This window comes from Hermetia illucens, chromosome 1 (assembly GCF_905115235.1).
Source record: "Hermetia illucens chromosome 1, iHerIll2.2.curated.20191125, whole genome shotgun sequence".
Taxonomy (NCBI): domain Eukaryota; kingdom Metazoa; phylum Arthropoda; class Insecta; order Diptera; family Stratiomyidae; genus Hermetia; species Hermetia illucens.
The window spans coordinates 122,585,318-122,600,704 of record NC_051849.1 but is presented as its reverse complement, the minus strand read 5'-3'; the positions used below and the strand labels follow the sequence as shown (position 1 = coordinate 122,600,704).

The following is a 15,387-nucleotide window of genomic DNA, read 5'->3' as shown; positions in this document are numbered from 1 at the left end:
ATTTGAACAGTGATCTTCCGCACGATAGCCTTGTGCTCTAACCACTCAGCTATTCGGACCTTCCGCTTAATAGATGCTTCAAAGAGAATTTTGGAACATTGTTACCGCCGTTATTTTTATAGACATTTTATAGATAGGGTTGTGACCATTGGATTGTAAATGTTTTTTTGTGCAATAGGTGCAGAATGCGGGTTGTTTTCAACAGAAGAGGTCAGGGTTGCTCTTGAATTTTTAGGCAAGGAATGCGAAAATTTCTCGCTTTTTGCGTTATTATGTGAAAATGAATAACAATTTTCATAGCATCACGAGAGAACTCAAATAACTTGCTTAAATCGAACTGCAAAAAAAATGTCTCCAAACAACACCAAAAATGAAAATTTTGCACGTGCACCAACACTATTTTTCGGAATTTTATTCCTCAGAAATCGTAAAATGGCAACCCCTTTTTTCAAAATTTTGTAGCCTCCATAATCAGAGAAGGCAGCTTAACCTCTTCTATCGAAAACGATCCGCGATGAGCACCTATTAACACAAAAGAAACCTAAAAATCACAAATGCGGTAACCCTGTTCACAAAATACCTATAGAATAAGGACGGCAACACTGTTTAAACATCCCCATGCTAACGTAACTCAAATTTCAGAACATCTCCAGCACCATTAGAAAATCACAAACCCTTTCAAAGGTACTGCGCTTACCTTACAGTCATATTCTATTGTTAATTATCAATCAAAACCACTGAATAATTCCTTAGTTAATTGGTTTTTCAATTGTTGGATTTCCATGCAACTAACCATCAATCAATTGAGTTTGAATGAAAATCAAGAAATTAGTTGCACACTTTCAAATAACAATTGAATTTTTAATTGTTATTTGCAACTAACTTTTGAATGAATTAATTTTATTCGTTAGTCGTTAGTTGCAACTAAATTTTGTACAACACTGGTGGCAATATTCAAATTCCACAGCAGTTTGACCTGATCATTTCCAGAGATTATTTGCGGAGTATACTAAGGATGGCAGTTGGCCACTAACTTATACTTCAATACAAGGTTTTGACGGACAATCTTGCAAATGAATTTATGATGACTGGTCAGCACCGTTACCAACCACAACATCCTGCATGCTGATGTTATATGCTAGATGGTCTCGCCTTCACAGTTGCACAACCTACAACTGGAGTTCGTGGTTGGGAATTCTTGAAGGGCCGTTTACCGTACCGTTTACAATTTTTTTTTTTGTTAGAAGTTCAAAGTTGTTAATGGTTTCGATGTCAATGCCTAGCAACAAAAAATTCTTTATATGGTTTTGGTGAATGGTTTTTCTTTCCACATCTCGATCTTCTCTTAGATTGAAATTACATTCGATTGGAGTTCCCATTCTTTGCTTTCCAAGGTCAAAGAAGACAATTTATTATCTGATGTTATTGGCTTTAGGATTGTTTTCCAAAGAAAAATTCACAAAGGGATTCATCATCATCAACGACGCAACAACAGGTATTGGGTCTAGCGCTGCCTTAATAAGGAACTCCAGATATCCCGGTTTTGCGCCGAGAAGAGAATGCACTTGATTATATTGCAACATTTTTAAATAAAATGCCCCTTCCTTCCTGATGACGTTAGATAGTCATTCCTAACTTTTCGGCAGTTCTATTGTGCATGGTGTTGATTAGAAGAGCTGCTGGCTAAAGAAAAATAAGATTTGATATCCCACATTACTATCTTCAATAAAAACATGCACAACCCCTTTTTGATGTAAAGAGCGACTTAAATTACTGCATGCGTGGGCGTTCGCATTCCCACCTTCACACGTAATTGGGTGTCAATCGATACAACCGCCAATAGCCAAACTATTCTCAGGATGAAATTAAGGAGGGGTTTTCATCATCATCATCAACGGCGCAATAACCGGTATCCGGTCTAGGCCCCCTCTAATAAGGAGACATCCTCCAGACATCCCGAGGTCCACCAATTCGATATCACTAAAGCTGTATGGCGTCCTGACCTACGCCATCGTTCCATTTTAAGCAGGGTCTGCCTCGTCTTCTTTTTTCTACCATACATATTGCCGTTATAGACTTTCCGGGCTGCATTATTCTCATCCATACGGATTAAGTGATCATGTAGGGGGGCAAAAATTCTTCCGAGGATTGTTCTCTCGAACGCGGCTAAAAGTTCGCAATTCTTCTTGCTAACAATCAAAGTCTCCGAAGAATACATGAAGACTGGCAAGATCATAGTCTTGTACAGTAAGAGCTTTGACCCTATGGTGAGACGTTTCGAGTGGAACAGTTTTTGTAAGCTGAAATAGGCTCTCTTGGCTGACAACAACCGCGCGTGGATTTCATCATCGTACCGGTTGTGATTTTCGACCTTAGATAGGAGAAATTATCAACGGTCTCAAAGTTGTAGTCTCCTATCTTTATTCTTCCCGTTTGACCAGTGCGGTTTGATGTTGTTGGTTGGTTCGTTTTTGGTGCTGACGTTGCCATCATATACTTTGTCTTGCCTTCATTTTTGTGCAGCCCAAGATCTCGCGTCGCCTACTCGATCTGGATGAAGGCAGTTTGTACGTCTCGGGTGGTTCTTCCCATGATGTCGATATCGTCAGCGTAGGACGGTAGTTGGGTGGACTTAAAGAGGATCGTACCTCTTGGATTTACCTCAGCATTACGGATCACTTTCACCAGGGCCAGGTTAAAGAGGAGGGGTTTTCCGTCTTTAATAAAGTTGGTAATATATTATTATTAGGTTTATTTGACAGGATATGGGATGTATTAACTCCGCCATGCTATTAACATAGTATGCTGGTCTCAAGTAAAGGTAAAGGAGGAGCGTTCGAGGCAACGTACTTTGTAATATCCTCAGTAAAACAAAAATAAAATACTGAGATCAGGGAAAGAGATAAATAGAGTATAGTTGGAGTTATTCCACTATGCTAAATCCTACCTGATCTCTCTTGGTGACAGGTCTCGCGACCAAGAAAATGCATACAATGCTCACTGCACATTAAATGGTGGCGATTTGGTGAGAAGAAACGATCTCACTAACACGATTACCGACCATTCCGAATGGAGAAGAATCGTGGAACCAAATGAAAGACACGATCCACAAAGCGGCATCTGCTACCCTCGGAGTCACCAAGCCGGGTAAACGGTACACCAACCGAGATATTTGGTTTTGGAATGATGATGTTGAAATGAAGGTCGTGAAAAGAAACGCCTCTACCACAAATTTCTCGACGATAAAACACCGGCCAATTGGTAAATTTATAAGAATGCCAACCGGGAAGCAAAGAAAGCAGTCGCTTTCACCCGAACGAACCATTACAAAAATCAACTGGACACTCGGGATGGCGAGAGAGATATGTATCGACTCGCTAAAAGCCGTAACGAATGTACACAGGATATCGAACACTTCTGTTGTGTTAATGACAAGAACGGTACTTTGCTTACAAACCGTCGAGCTGCAACGGATAGATGGCGAGAATACTTCGAGCAGATTTCAATTGAAGAATTTGCTCATTCTCCACTTCCACAATCATTGCCCGGATTTGATAAAAACTGTGGAACTACTGACGCGATACACGCTGTGCGGTTACACATGGAGAAAACACCGTGAGAAGCAACGCCCTCTTTACATAGCCTTTCTGGATCTAGAGAAGGCGTTTGACGGTCTGCCACACGAACTCATCTGGTATGCTTTACAACAACACTTAATGCCAGAAGAACTCGTACACTGGATTCAACTGTTCTACCACGATCCGAAAAGTAAAGTTCGAAGTATGGCGAGTGTATCAAAACCGCTTTGTGTCTCTGTTGGTGTTCAACAAGGAAGCGCCCTCTTACCATTCCTCTTTGTTCTTGTTATGGACACCGTCACACGGGATATCCAACGTCCAGCGCCCTCTACATTGCTTTATGCAGATGATTTTTTTTAGCAACTTATAGCAAAAATGATCTCGAGCAACTTGTCCAAAAATGGAATGATCGCCTCATGCAACACGGTCTCAGATTGAATCTAAACAAAAGTAAATTTTTGACGACCGTTCCCCATGAAACAGGCACAATCACTGTCAGCGGCAGTGATCTGCCCACAACTGAACGATTTAAATACCTCGGGTCAACGCTATCAGCCAATGGAGAACTGCGTTATGAAATTGCGTTTCACAACTGGTGTTCTTTGTGATCGACGTATCAACGAACGTCTTAAATCGAAAATTTACCGCGATGTCGTCCGTCCTGTCGCCGAATATGGTTCTGGGTTTTGGCCAACTATAAAAGACAATGAACGCTGTCTTGCGGTAATGGAGAGGAAGATGTTGCGTTGGACTATTGGTGTGACACGGATATCCGCGATCGTTATGGGGTTGCAACGATCGTGGAAAAATTGCGGGAGAGGCGTTTTCGATGGTATGATCACGCAATTCGTGCTAACGAGAATTCACTTGCCAAGATTGCTCTCAACATCGAAAACCAAAAAGCAGGCTGATACAAAGATGGCTTGATACGATGCATGGGGATTTGAAGCATCGAGATTGCATCCAGATCAGACATTCGATAGAGCTAAATGGCGAAACCTATCACGACGAGCCGACCGCGCTTGTGAACGGGACAAAGGCTGAAGAAAAAGAAGATATGGGATGTATTTTGAGGCCTACATTTCATAAGCGCATCACCCTGACATTTTTCAGAATTTCGAACTGTCCAGCTTCTGGAAATGAGCCGTGTCTTAAGTTATTTTGCTACTTACGTTGAAACGAACCCCTGTTTTTGAAAGTTCTAATTGGGAGCTTTCATTTGATACCCCCACACAGGTGTATTAGGAGAAAAAATTTTATTGTAGGAGGACCAAATTTTCTTTCGCTTATCACAGGTTTGTGAGACTTCACTATTTTGAGTTAGCGGCTACTAAGTAGTGTAAATAGATTCCAACCTTCACAGCCACTAGTGTGGCGCAAATTGTGCTCACCGGATTACTATCAAGAGCAGAGCCCCGCCTGGCTGGGAATTAACTCTTTATTAACGACATTGTTATCGATGACTTCATACAGCGATATCGATATGACTTCATACTTTGTTATCGATCACTTCATACAGCGTTGGGCCGAGGACGTGGAGGTGCTTCAATGGTTTGTGACATCTTTTCCTATAATACTGTTGCGAATGCGACCAAATAGATGGCGCGGAACTTTCCACTTTGTAGAGCTCGCCACGGGAGTGTAGGACTAGCGAGGAAAGTGTGCCATGAGTTGGGGGCAGAAAGAACCACATGGAGACAGATCGTTCTCTTCGGCCTTTAACCTGGCGATAGACGGTTGTCTTGCGGTGTAGCATTTATAAATTTCTTTAAACGCTTTCGTTCCAATTAGTGGATTTTGATTTATAAATTTCTTTAAACTCCTTCGTTCTAAAAGTGATTTCCAAATTGTTAAATGTATACAAAAATATGAAATTACTGAGTTTGGTCTCAAGGTGTAAAGAATCGTAAGAACTGTGAATTGCCAGACGATACTGAAATTTTGAAGTTGTTGAAACGGAATTACACTCGGAAATCGTTAAGCAGACTAGTGCAATTGCACATAACCTCAACTATCCAGATAATATTTGTTAGCGAGCCATGAACTTGAGCTGAACCGCTCTGAATACCGAACAATTAATAAGAGATACGGTAAACAAAAACTAAAACCTCCCAATTTCGATAGCGATTGTACTGCTCGTTTTTGCATCAATTGTTAAAGCATTGATGGCTTCGAACAATTTATATGTCTGGGTAATGCCGTTTCTGAGAATTTTAACATCGAATTTGATATTATTCAACACACTAGTAACTTTAGTTCATTGTTTCGTCAAAGTCTTGGATTACAAACTCTAAAAGCAACCACTCCAAAGTCGACTAGGATATTTTCAGGACCAACGTTTGCTCTTTGCATCAGTTTCGCTTCCACTGTTTTATTCAAAATCAGGCACCTCGATAACAGCTTCAAGATGAATTGACGGTGGCCGGTAAGTTGCTCGCCCTAGAAACATGAGGAACAGAATTGTAAGACAGGAGTGGATACTTTTTGGAGAGTCTACCAAGACTCTGAATTGCATTTCAGCAAACCGTCAACGCTGATACGTAGCTGTGGTTGATGCGCTAGACCCCATTGAGAGTAAATTGTAATCAAATCACAGTCAGTGAGACATTCGACATCAAATCGAAATCTACTCTCTATTATAAAATGTGTACCCGCACTATTAAGCCCAACTCGAATATCCAATGACGTTATTTTTAATGTTAAGTCATCATCATCATCAACGGCGCAGCAACCGGCATCCGGTCTAGCCCTACATTGATAAGGCACTCCGACACCCCGCTGAGGTCCACCAATTCGAAATCCCTAAAAGTTGTCTCGCGTCCTGACCTACGCCATCGCTCCATCTCAGGCAGGGTCTGCCTCGTCTTCTTTTTCGACCATAGATATTTCCCTCATAGACTTTCCGGGCTGGATTGCCTTCATTCATACGGATTAGGTGACCCGCCCACCCCAACCTGTTGAGCCGGATTTTATCCACAACCAAAAGGTCGTGGTATCGCTTATAGATTTCGTTGTTAGGTAGGCTACGGAATGTTAAGTCGAATTAAAATTAAAGGAAGTGTAAACTGAAGACTGCTTGTGATCACACTACTAGTTGATTTGATTGGAATAAAAATATAAAAAATGTTAATATTAACGTTGAGTGTAAGGTAATTAAAATGCTGATGCGGTTGTCTAAGGGCATAGATAATCTCACTTTGCAATTTTTTTTAAGTCGACTGTTTTCTTAGTGAAAACCCGAACCATTAACTTTGACTTTCCGCCATTTCGTGAAAAATGCATATTTTTTTTTAAATCCTTCGATCAAACACTAGTTTTTACTGTTATAATTAATTAATCCATTGATATTTTGTAGTTCAGATGATCCAGTTCGCCAAAATTTTGGTCACCGCAAAACATAAAAATAAAAATACGGCCATTTGTAACACTGTATAATATTTTTCAATCAAAAAATTACTGGGAATTGTTTGTTCAAAGTATGCACTTTAAGAAAAAAAATCTTGAAAATGAACTTTTTATTACGCTTCAAATGGGGTTAACCCCTTAAAATGCCTATTAGTATAGTATTTGGAAAGCACAATATGTTGGCAGTATACGCAGAGATTTTGGACCGAAATTTGAAATATTTACTAAGTTACCACAAATAGAAGAGTACGCTTATAGCCACGTGCCATATTGGTATGCATACAAAAGGAAAACTTTAAAAGCGAAAACACATTTTTCAACTGATGGCAAGCATAAATAAAATACTATTGAACCGGCCGGGCTGAAATTTTTCAATATTATTCTACACATCAATACTTCTGGTCAGAACTACAATTATATATTTTTGTTTATTTCTATTCTGATTTTTCAATGAAAAATAGACGCGATTTTTGAAGATTTGCCTTTACAAATCCACTATTTTAATGTTTAGTAAGGTAAAATTATGATCATTGTACGGACGATAGCGACATGATTCCCACCAACCAAAAGATGATCAAATCCGTTAATTATTTTTTTTATAATCCGACAGCCTAATAATATATTTTTATTGAAAAAAAAAGGTCGCACGGGCGTTACACTTGTACTTCTTTTTCTTACTTTTCAATATTTGCTGTGAATTAAAATTATATATAATATTAGCAAATGTGGTACTTACAAAGGTTAGCCCTGGATAAACGGGAATAATTGCTCCACAGTTTCATTATTTGGATGAGGTATTCGTGAGAATTACTGTTGTTGATTGCGATGTCGATCATAATTCCATGAACGATTTTAAAATAAATTGCCTCAACAGTAAAAGCGACTTCTTCAAAGTGCCGAATTAGATCTATCTACGGTGATAAACAAAAAAAAAGAAATTTTATTGCAGTAGTGTGAATGCAGATAATATTATTATTGTTTGAATGAAATAATAACCTTTTCATTCAAGCCTAAGCGCTAAGATTTCTCATTAAATATCCTTAATATTTTATATACAGTAGATTTTGCTGGTACATGTAAATTTCTATTCCAATGTTATAAAATCATAACGTTTTTCTTAATCTGCGTCATCCTAGTCCCAAACCCAAATAAAGAAGCAGAGTTGAGATTATCTTTCCAGCACTATCCTCGATAAAATAAAACTAAATTAGATAAAGATAAAATATTAGTACGGTAACTCCACCACCATATGTTAAATCGTACTTGATTTCTTCTGAGAATAGATTCTATGGCGGAAAATACACTGATTGTCGAGAACTAAAAAGTAATCCCATTCAATGATAGGATATCCATAGTAAGCGCTAAACGAAGATTTATTGACGCAAAAACGGTGCCACAACATAATAATAATAATAACCGTTGGCGCAACAATTAATATTGGATCGAGGCCTTAAAGTAGGTTAGAACACTTCATTGAAGACAGTAACGGTACATTACAGTACATTGTAGGAGGCAATGTGGTCAGCATTGCTCTCGCCCGTGAATCACGGGCCAGAACATAAGTAAACTAATATAATAAGTCGGGAAACCGGAAGCTGGGCGCTTCAGGTATGAAAAGTTTTGTTTGCTTCTTCTGTGAGTATATTCGAGTGTAGAACTATCCTATTTGTACGTAGCCTATTATATATATGCATTTAGCATATCAGATTTAGTACTTCGGGTTGTAAATTTACACGGTAAAGACAACTTTGAGCTACTGTAACTGTTACTAATAGTATGATTTTGATCAAACTTGGGGATAGTATGCTTCATATTATATTTTATACTACTTCCAACTCTGGGATAAACTTAAGGGGGTTTTTACGCAATTTCCCCAAAAATATGGTAATATAATATTATTAACCTATTTTGAACCGATATCGATATGGATAGTATTTTGAGGCCTGGGCACCATATAGAGGAAGCTTCATGATTTTTTTCAGATCATTCGGTTGAGTAGTTTCTGAGAATGGGTCCGTTAAAGAAATCATCACTTTCCACCCCTTCCACTCCCCGCCTTTTTAACAAATCTCAAAACTAAGACTGGCTTCGAAAAGTACTAGTCCAGACCTTTCATTTGATACCCCACATGACTATATGAAAAAATGTTTACACCCCCCTTTTACATGTATGGGGACCCCCGTAAATCTCAACCTAGAAGGATATCACTCACTGCATGTCTAGGCGTTCACAGTTCCCACATTCTCATCAAATTTTGTATCAATTGGTGTAGCCGTTTCTGAGAAAAGTGCGTGTGAAAGACAGACATACATTGAACCGATTTTAATAAGTTTTTGTTTTGCAAACCTAACCTTAAAAATGGAGGCCATTGCTCCTTTGTAAAAGACGCGTCCATACGCCGCCATCTACGATCAGCCTAGCTTAACAGTTACGCCTGAAAAATCGCAGTTGATCGGCAGTCGGCACGTGGATGGGATCCGGCTGATCTTTCAATTTGAACTATTTAGGCGGCGGGCGATCGATTGAAAAGCGCCATCCATCCGGCCGATCACAAAGGAGATAGGGCGAATTGGTACATCTGTGCGTTGGTGCGCCCTGCCGACGGTCGCTGCACATGCTGTTTATGCAGTGAGCGACAATTTCATGTTTGCATCTTAGCCTTCTGTGGCCAGAATTGAATAGTTAGTGCCGTTCGGCTTGCCGGTAACTGGATACTGACATCAATATAACAGGCGAACTTTTCAGGCGTTCAGACACGGTATCATGGATTTATGGAGACTCAACTGTTGGGGAAAAAGCGAATCATGACAGTCAGCACCTTCACCATCCCGTTCTTCTATATACGATGTGGTCGTACCGCTAGGCGAGAACACTACTGAAAAATACCAAAAAAAAATCTGCCCCTTTTGCGAACGATACGAAGCAGACGCCACTTGATATATATAAAAAGAGGAGGTGTAAATTATTTTTACAGAATATATCCATGTGGGATATCAAACGAAAAGTTAGTACTTTTTGATGTGATTGATTGATATTGTGTGAAGCATAGGGGAGCGAGGGGTCAAAATGTGGGCCTCGAAAAGTGTAACAGGTCTCGTTCTCAGAACCTATCCAACCGAAAAATCTGAAAAAAATCAAGTTGGTGCAGATGTACGAAATCTAGGCCACAAAATACATTCCCTTCCGATATTTGCTCAAATAAATTTAATAAAGGCATGTTACCATATTTTAGAAATTTACCTGAAAACCCCCCTTAAGTTCATCCTAGCAATAAAAAATTTGATATTATGATAAGCAATAATATAGTACACAAGTTTGAAAAAAAATTCAGCTATTATTAACACAGTTATAGATGGTCAAATTTATGTATTTCACGTGAATTTATCGCAATCTAAGAAGTGTACATATGACGTCATGATCAGTGTGTAAATTCATATGAACGGCGCAACATAAAAGGGAAATGGATTCCGCAATAACCGCAGTCAACAGAGATCCTGGAGATGAAGCATCAACGAATGATTTTCACAAAAAAAAAGTACAGGGAGCAACCGCACCAGGCGCGCAAGTTTTACCAACAAGCCAGTAGAATGAAGCCTCACACACCTCGACGCTCATCCTGCCGAGACAAAGAGGGAAATCTGATTTCCGACAGAATGGGCATATTGGAGCGATGGGTTGAGAATTCTGATGAACTACTGAACAACCAGAACATCGGCGAGCTGGAGGTCCCGCCAAATGAATACCGAAAACCAACCAACCAACAGCATCAAACCGCACTGGTCAAACAGGGATAATAAAGATAGGAGACTACAACTTTGAGACCGTTTATAATTTCTCTTCCCAGGCAGGACCGGATATCGGTTGTTGCACCGTTGATGATGGTGATAAAATGCAAAGGCGAAAAAAGCAAGCATGTTTAAACAAACGAAATGCAATTTATTAAAAATTATACTGTTTATGGAATGTGCACTTTTCAATGTTAAGCCAAAGACCGGCCGGAAGGAAACGTGGAAAAATGCATTCGAGATGATCCAATTACTCAAACTCTAAAGAAGGGGCGATCAAAACATGATCCAAATACACGAAACAAAAATTAAGGCTGCACAGGACAGAGTCGCATTGCACAGACCAAAAGGCATCCGTGTGAGCTGGAAGAGTCCGAAAATTGTGCATATTGCCGTTTTCGGAATATCTTCTGGATTGGAGGTTGTGCGCAAAGTCGGGGATGAGTGGTATAGGATAGCGATCTGAAATGGTCTGAGCAATCATATCTTTGTAATTGCCACATGGTCTCCATTCGCCGTTTGACTTTGGGACCATGTGTAGCGGAGGAGACCAGCAGCTATTTGATGGTCTGCAAATACCCTGCTTAAAAATTCCTTCCAACTCTTTCCGCGCAACTGCGAGCTCCTACGGTGGTTATAGACGCACCTTCGAGAAGATATGAGAGCCAGTAAAGCGGATGTGGTGCTGTACATCATGCTTAACTGGCTTCGAGAGACTACTTTCAGTAGTAATGTTGCGGTATTTCTGAAGAAATACACGAATGCGAGGGTCGGTTACTTCTTCAAAAATGATTGAAAGACTGACAGTAGAGCAGATAGCAAGTTTTCTATAAAAGACCTATTCTGCAGATTCACTAGCAATCCATAGTGGGCTAGAAAGCCTGCGCCTAATATGGGACTACTGGTGCTACAACAAAACGCCATGAAATCGTTCGTCAAAGTCTCAGAGTTACGTCTACCTGCTTGTAGCCGTATGATAGAGGAGTTTGCCGCCTGAGACGTCTGCGCCTGTGATGACCAGGTAATGGCGTTTACTCAAGGAATCATATATTGTTATTGCGACATGGAACTCCGTTCTGGGTAGCCACCGCCGGAGCTCCCAAAGAGTTCAGTTTTTGGAAGATGTGAACGTGCACAAGTTGATACACTTCTTTGCCTTGCCGGCAAAAATGCGGTGATACCAACAAATTGCAAGATTCGTTGAGGTTCCCGACGCGCGACTACCCGATCGCGTATTTCGGTTGGCGGACCGTGAACATGTTCGCGACTTACCTCCCAAACGCAAAGTTCCTACTGCTGCCGCCAACAGCAATGTTTGCTAATACCTCTAAAGACCCGTAGTCCGTACAAGCCAAGATGACTTGAGTGCTCTCTGGGCCCAACCCCGCCCAACTGTTTTAACTCACGCAGCCGTTGGCTCGAGCCCCAATGTTGATAACAGTATGAGAAAAACCAACGGAGCACCAAAGGCCACAGTGTGTTCAACTTTATTTTTCAAAAAAGTTTGGGCCGACTCTGCTTGCGACTTTTCCGCTGCCACGCTAGAGGGCGCTGCGATCATCTTAGAGAAAAAAGTCAACGGCAGTTTAACGTACAGACTTAACTACAGTCCGCAAACTAGGATTATTAAAAAATATTAAAAACTAAATTTTTTGTGGCTTGTTAAACTTTTTTTTTTTTGAATTTTGGTGGTTTTGTACGGCTTCTTCAATGAAGAAAAAAAACTACTGAATGAATCCCAATTATTCTAAATAGTTTGCGGACCGTAGAAATATGTTCTGAATAAGTCGTGAAAATTTCGTTGGATAGATTTTGGGCTATGGTAACAGAAGATTTTCAATATGCAGTTTCGAGAAAAACGCAATTAAAGAATAAAATCTTTAACTGATCATTAATCTGCTATACCGTCCATAAACCTTAGGTTTCTTCAAGAAACACATGCAGCCTTGAAGCCAAGGCTGCATGTGTTTTCTTTTTAAATATGAGCTATTATGTGCTTAACACTATAATTTCCCAACGATTCCGAATATCAAACAAGTCGGGAAACCGGAAGCTTGACGCTTCAGATATAAAAGGTTTTGTGTTTCCCGATGTGAGGAGCATAATGTAGTTCCATTGGCTTATAGCCCGAGATATTTAAATCGCTCAGTTCTGGGCAGGTTACTGCCATTACCAGAACTTAGCGATTTAAATATCTCGAGGGGCAGGTTACCGCCATTGCCAGAACTCAGCGATTTAAATATCTCGAGTCAATGCTATCAGCCAATGGAGAACTGCGTAATGAAATGGTTTCATGCATGAACGCAACCTGGATGAAGTGGCATCCCCCAACTGGTGTCCTTTGTGATCGACGTATCAGCGCATGTCCCAAATCTAAAATTTACTGCAATGTCATCCGTCTCTCGCTCCCTATAGTTCTGAGTGTTGGCCGACTATAAAAGACAATGAACGGCGCCTTGTTGTAATGGAGACGAAGAGGTTGCATTGCACTGGTGCCGTGAGACATTTTGATCACGTCTGAAATGAGAATATCCGCGATCGATATGGGTTTGCACCGATCGTGGAAAACTGCGAGAGCGTTTTCGATGGTGCGGTCACATAATTCACGATAACGAGAATTCACTAACCAGTATTCGTCAGAACATCGAAGTAAATGGTAAGCAACCAAAAAGCCGGCCAAAACAATGGTGGCTTGATACACTGGATGGGAATTTAAAGGTTTCGTAATTACATCTTGATCAGGCATTTGATAAAATAAAACAACGAAACCGACCACGAAGAGCCGACCCCGCTTGTCAACAGGACAAGAATTGCAGAAAAAGAAAAAGATTTGAGGAGTGACGAGTGCACGACAGCTCCGTGCCACATGGCTAAAAGTTCCATTGTCCCTATTTTCTAGAAACCGATTTAAATAAATCATTTGATGGAAAGCCCTAGCCCTGAGTTTAATATTATTATCAAATGCCAAAAATTTAACCAACATCAAATATAAACAAGTCGGAATACCGGAAGCTCGCGCTTCAGGTATAAAGGTTTTGTGTTCATCTTCTGTAAGAAATTTCAACGCACATTTTTCTATTCCTACATAGCTACAAATCCAACATAATCCTTCATATTTTTATAAACTACAAGGCGTACGTATATATTACAGCCATAGATATTATCGTCACCCTAAACAAACAAACTGCCTATTTCCGAATACTGTACATATATATGCACGTAAGTAAATTGATCGTATCCATATTTCCGATTTACTTCGTGTACAAAAGCATACATATGCACACATATAGTACGTATATTAGATACGGCTGGTTTAATGTACAAATATATCTATCTGAATTAGACACTACCCGTAAACTTCATTAGCACGCATATACTATATACCTACATACACACACGTCTGTTTGGAGTAATTGATATTCATATACAAATGACTAAAAAACTGAAAGAAAATAATTCTTTGTGACCCCATTCATAAGAACTCATTTTGTTATGCTATTGATGAATTGAAATGTGATGATGACGTCATACAAGTTTTAGAATGTAAGAAATTAAAAAAAAAATGGTAAAGTTTCACCCTCTATAACTTTGTTAATAATACTTGGATTTTCTTCAAACTTGACCAACTTATGCATTATATTCTTCGTTACACCTATGCCAAATTTTTATATTTCTGGGATGAACACAAGGGAGGTTGCCGGGTAAATGTCTAAAATGTGAAAATATACTATTATTAACTTTATTTGTGCAGATATCGGAACCGGATGTATTTTGAGGCCTAGATTTCGTAGAGACCACCACTGTAATTTTTTCCAGATTTTTCGGTTGGATAGGTTCTGAGAACGAGAGCTGTTACACTTTTTGGGGGTCATATTTTGAGCCCTCACTCCCCTATGTTTCACCCAATATCAAATATGGAACCAGTTTCGAAGAGTACTAATTGAGCCCCATATGGCTACATTCTGTGAAAAAACATTTTGCAGCCTCCTTTCATATGTTTGGGGAGCCCTCCCCCCCCTTAAACTTAACACAAAATGGCGTCAGTTGCTTCAGGGAACAACAGATCACATACTCTTACCAATTTTCGTGACAATCGGTCCAGCCGTTTCCGAATAAATCGGCTGTGAGAGACAGACAGAAAAAGACCGGTGGACTAACAAAATCATATGGGATATCCGGAAATGGATCGAGCGACCTCACGGCGAAGTAGGTTTCGATCTAACTCAATTCTTAAGCGGACACGGACGCTATCGAGCATATCTGTATCGATTTGGGCGTCAGCCATATTGCCCACAGTGTGCAAACATTCCAGAGGACGCAGAACACGTCTTTTTTCACTGCCCCAGATTCGAAGCCCAAAGGGCTACATTAGAAGCTACAACCGGGGAGAATTTACACCCGAAAATATCATGGAACTTATGGTGAAAGCCAAGGGGATATGGGCCGAAGTCGAAAAAGTATTTACAGCCATCGGAAAGAAGCTTAGGCAGGCAGGCATCCGAAAGAATGAACGCGAGAGAAACACGAATGTTGACATGAGCGCAGAATAAATTCTGTTCCATCCCCGGGAGTCCCGCGGGGAGATTGGAAGGAGAAGGAGGTGGTTTTAGTGGGTAAGA

At 40.1% G+C, this 15,387-nt stretch overlaps 1 protein-coding gene across 1 annotated transcript in view; it reads right to left on the bottom strand.

The window, feature by feature from the left end:
* Nucleotides 1–15,387, bottom strand: part of LOC119661292 (midasin) — a 144,133-nt gene that overhangs the window by 54,469 nt on the left and 74,277 nt on the right. The window contains 1 exon segment of the mRNA XM_038070579.1: nt 7,720–7,894. Within this exon segment, the coding sequence (XP_037926507.1) occupies nt 7,720–7,894 (175 nt within the window).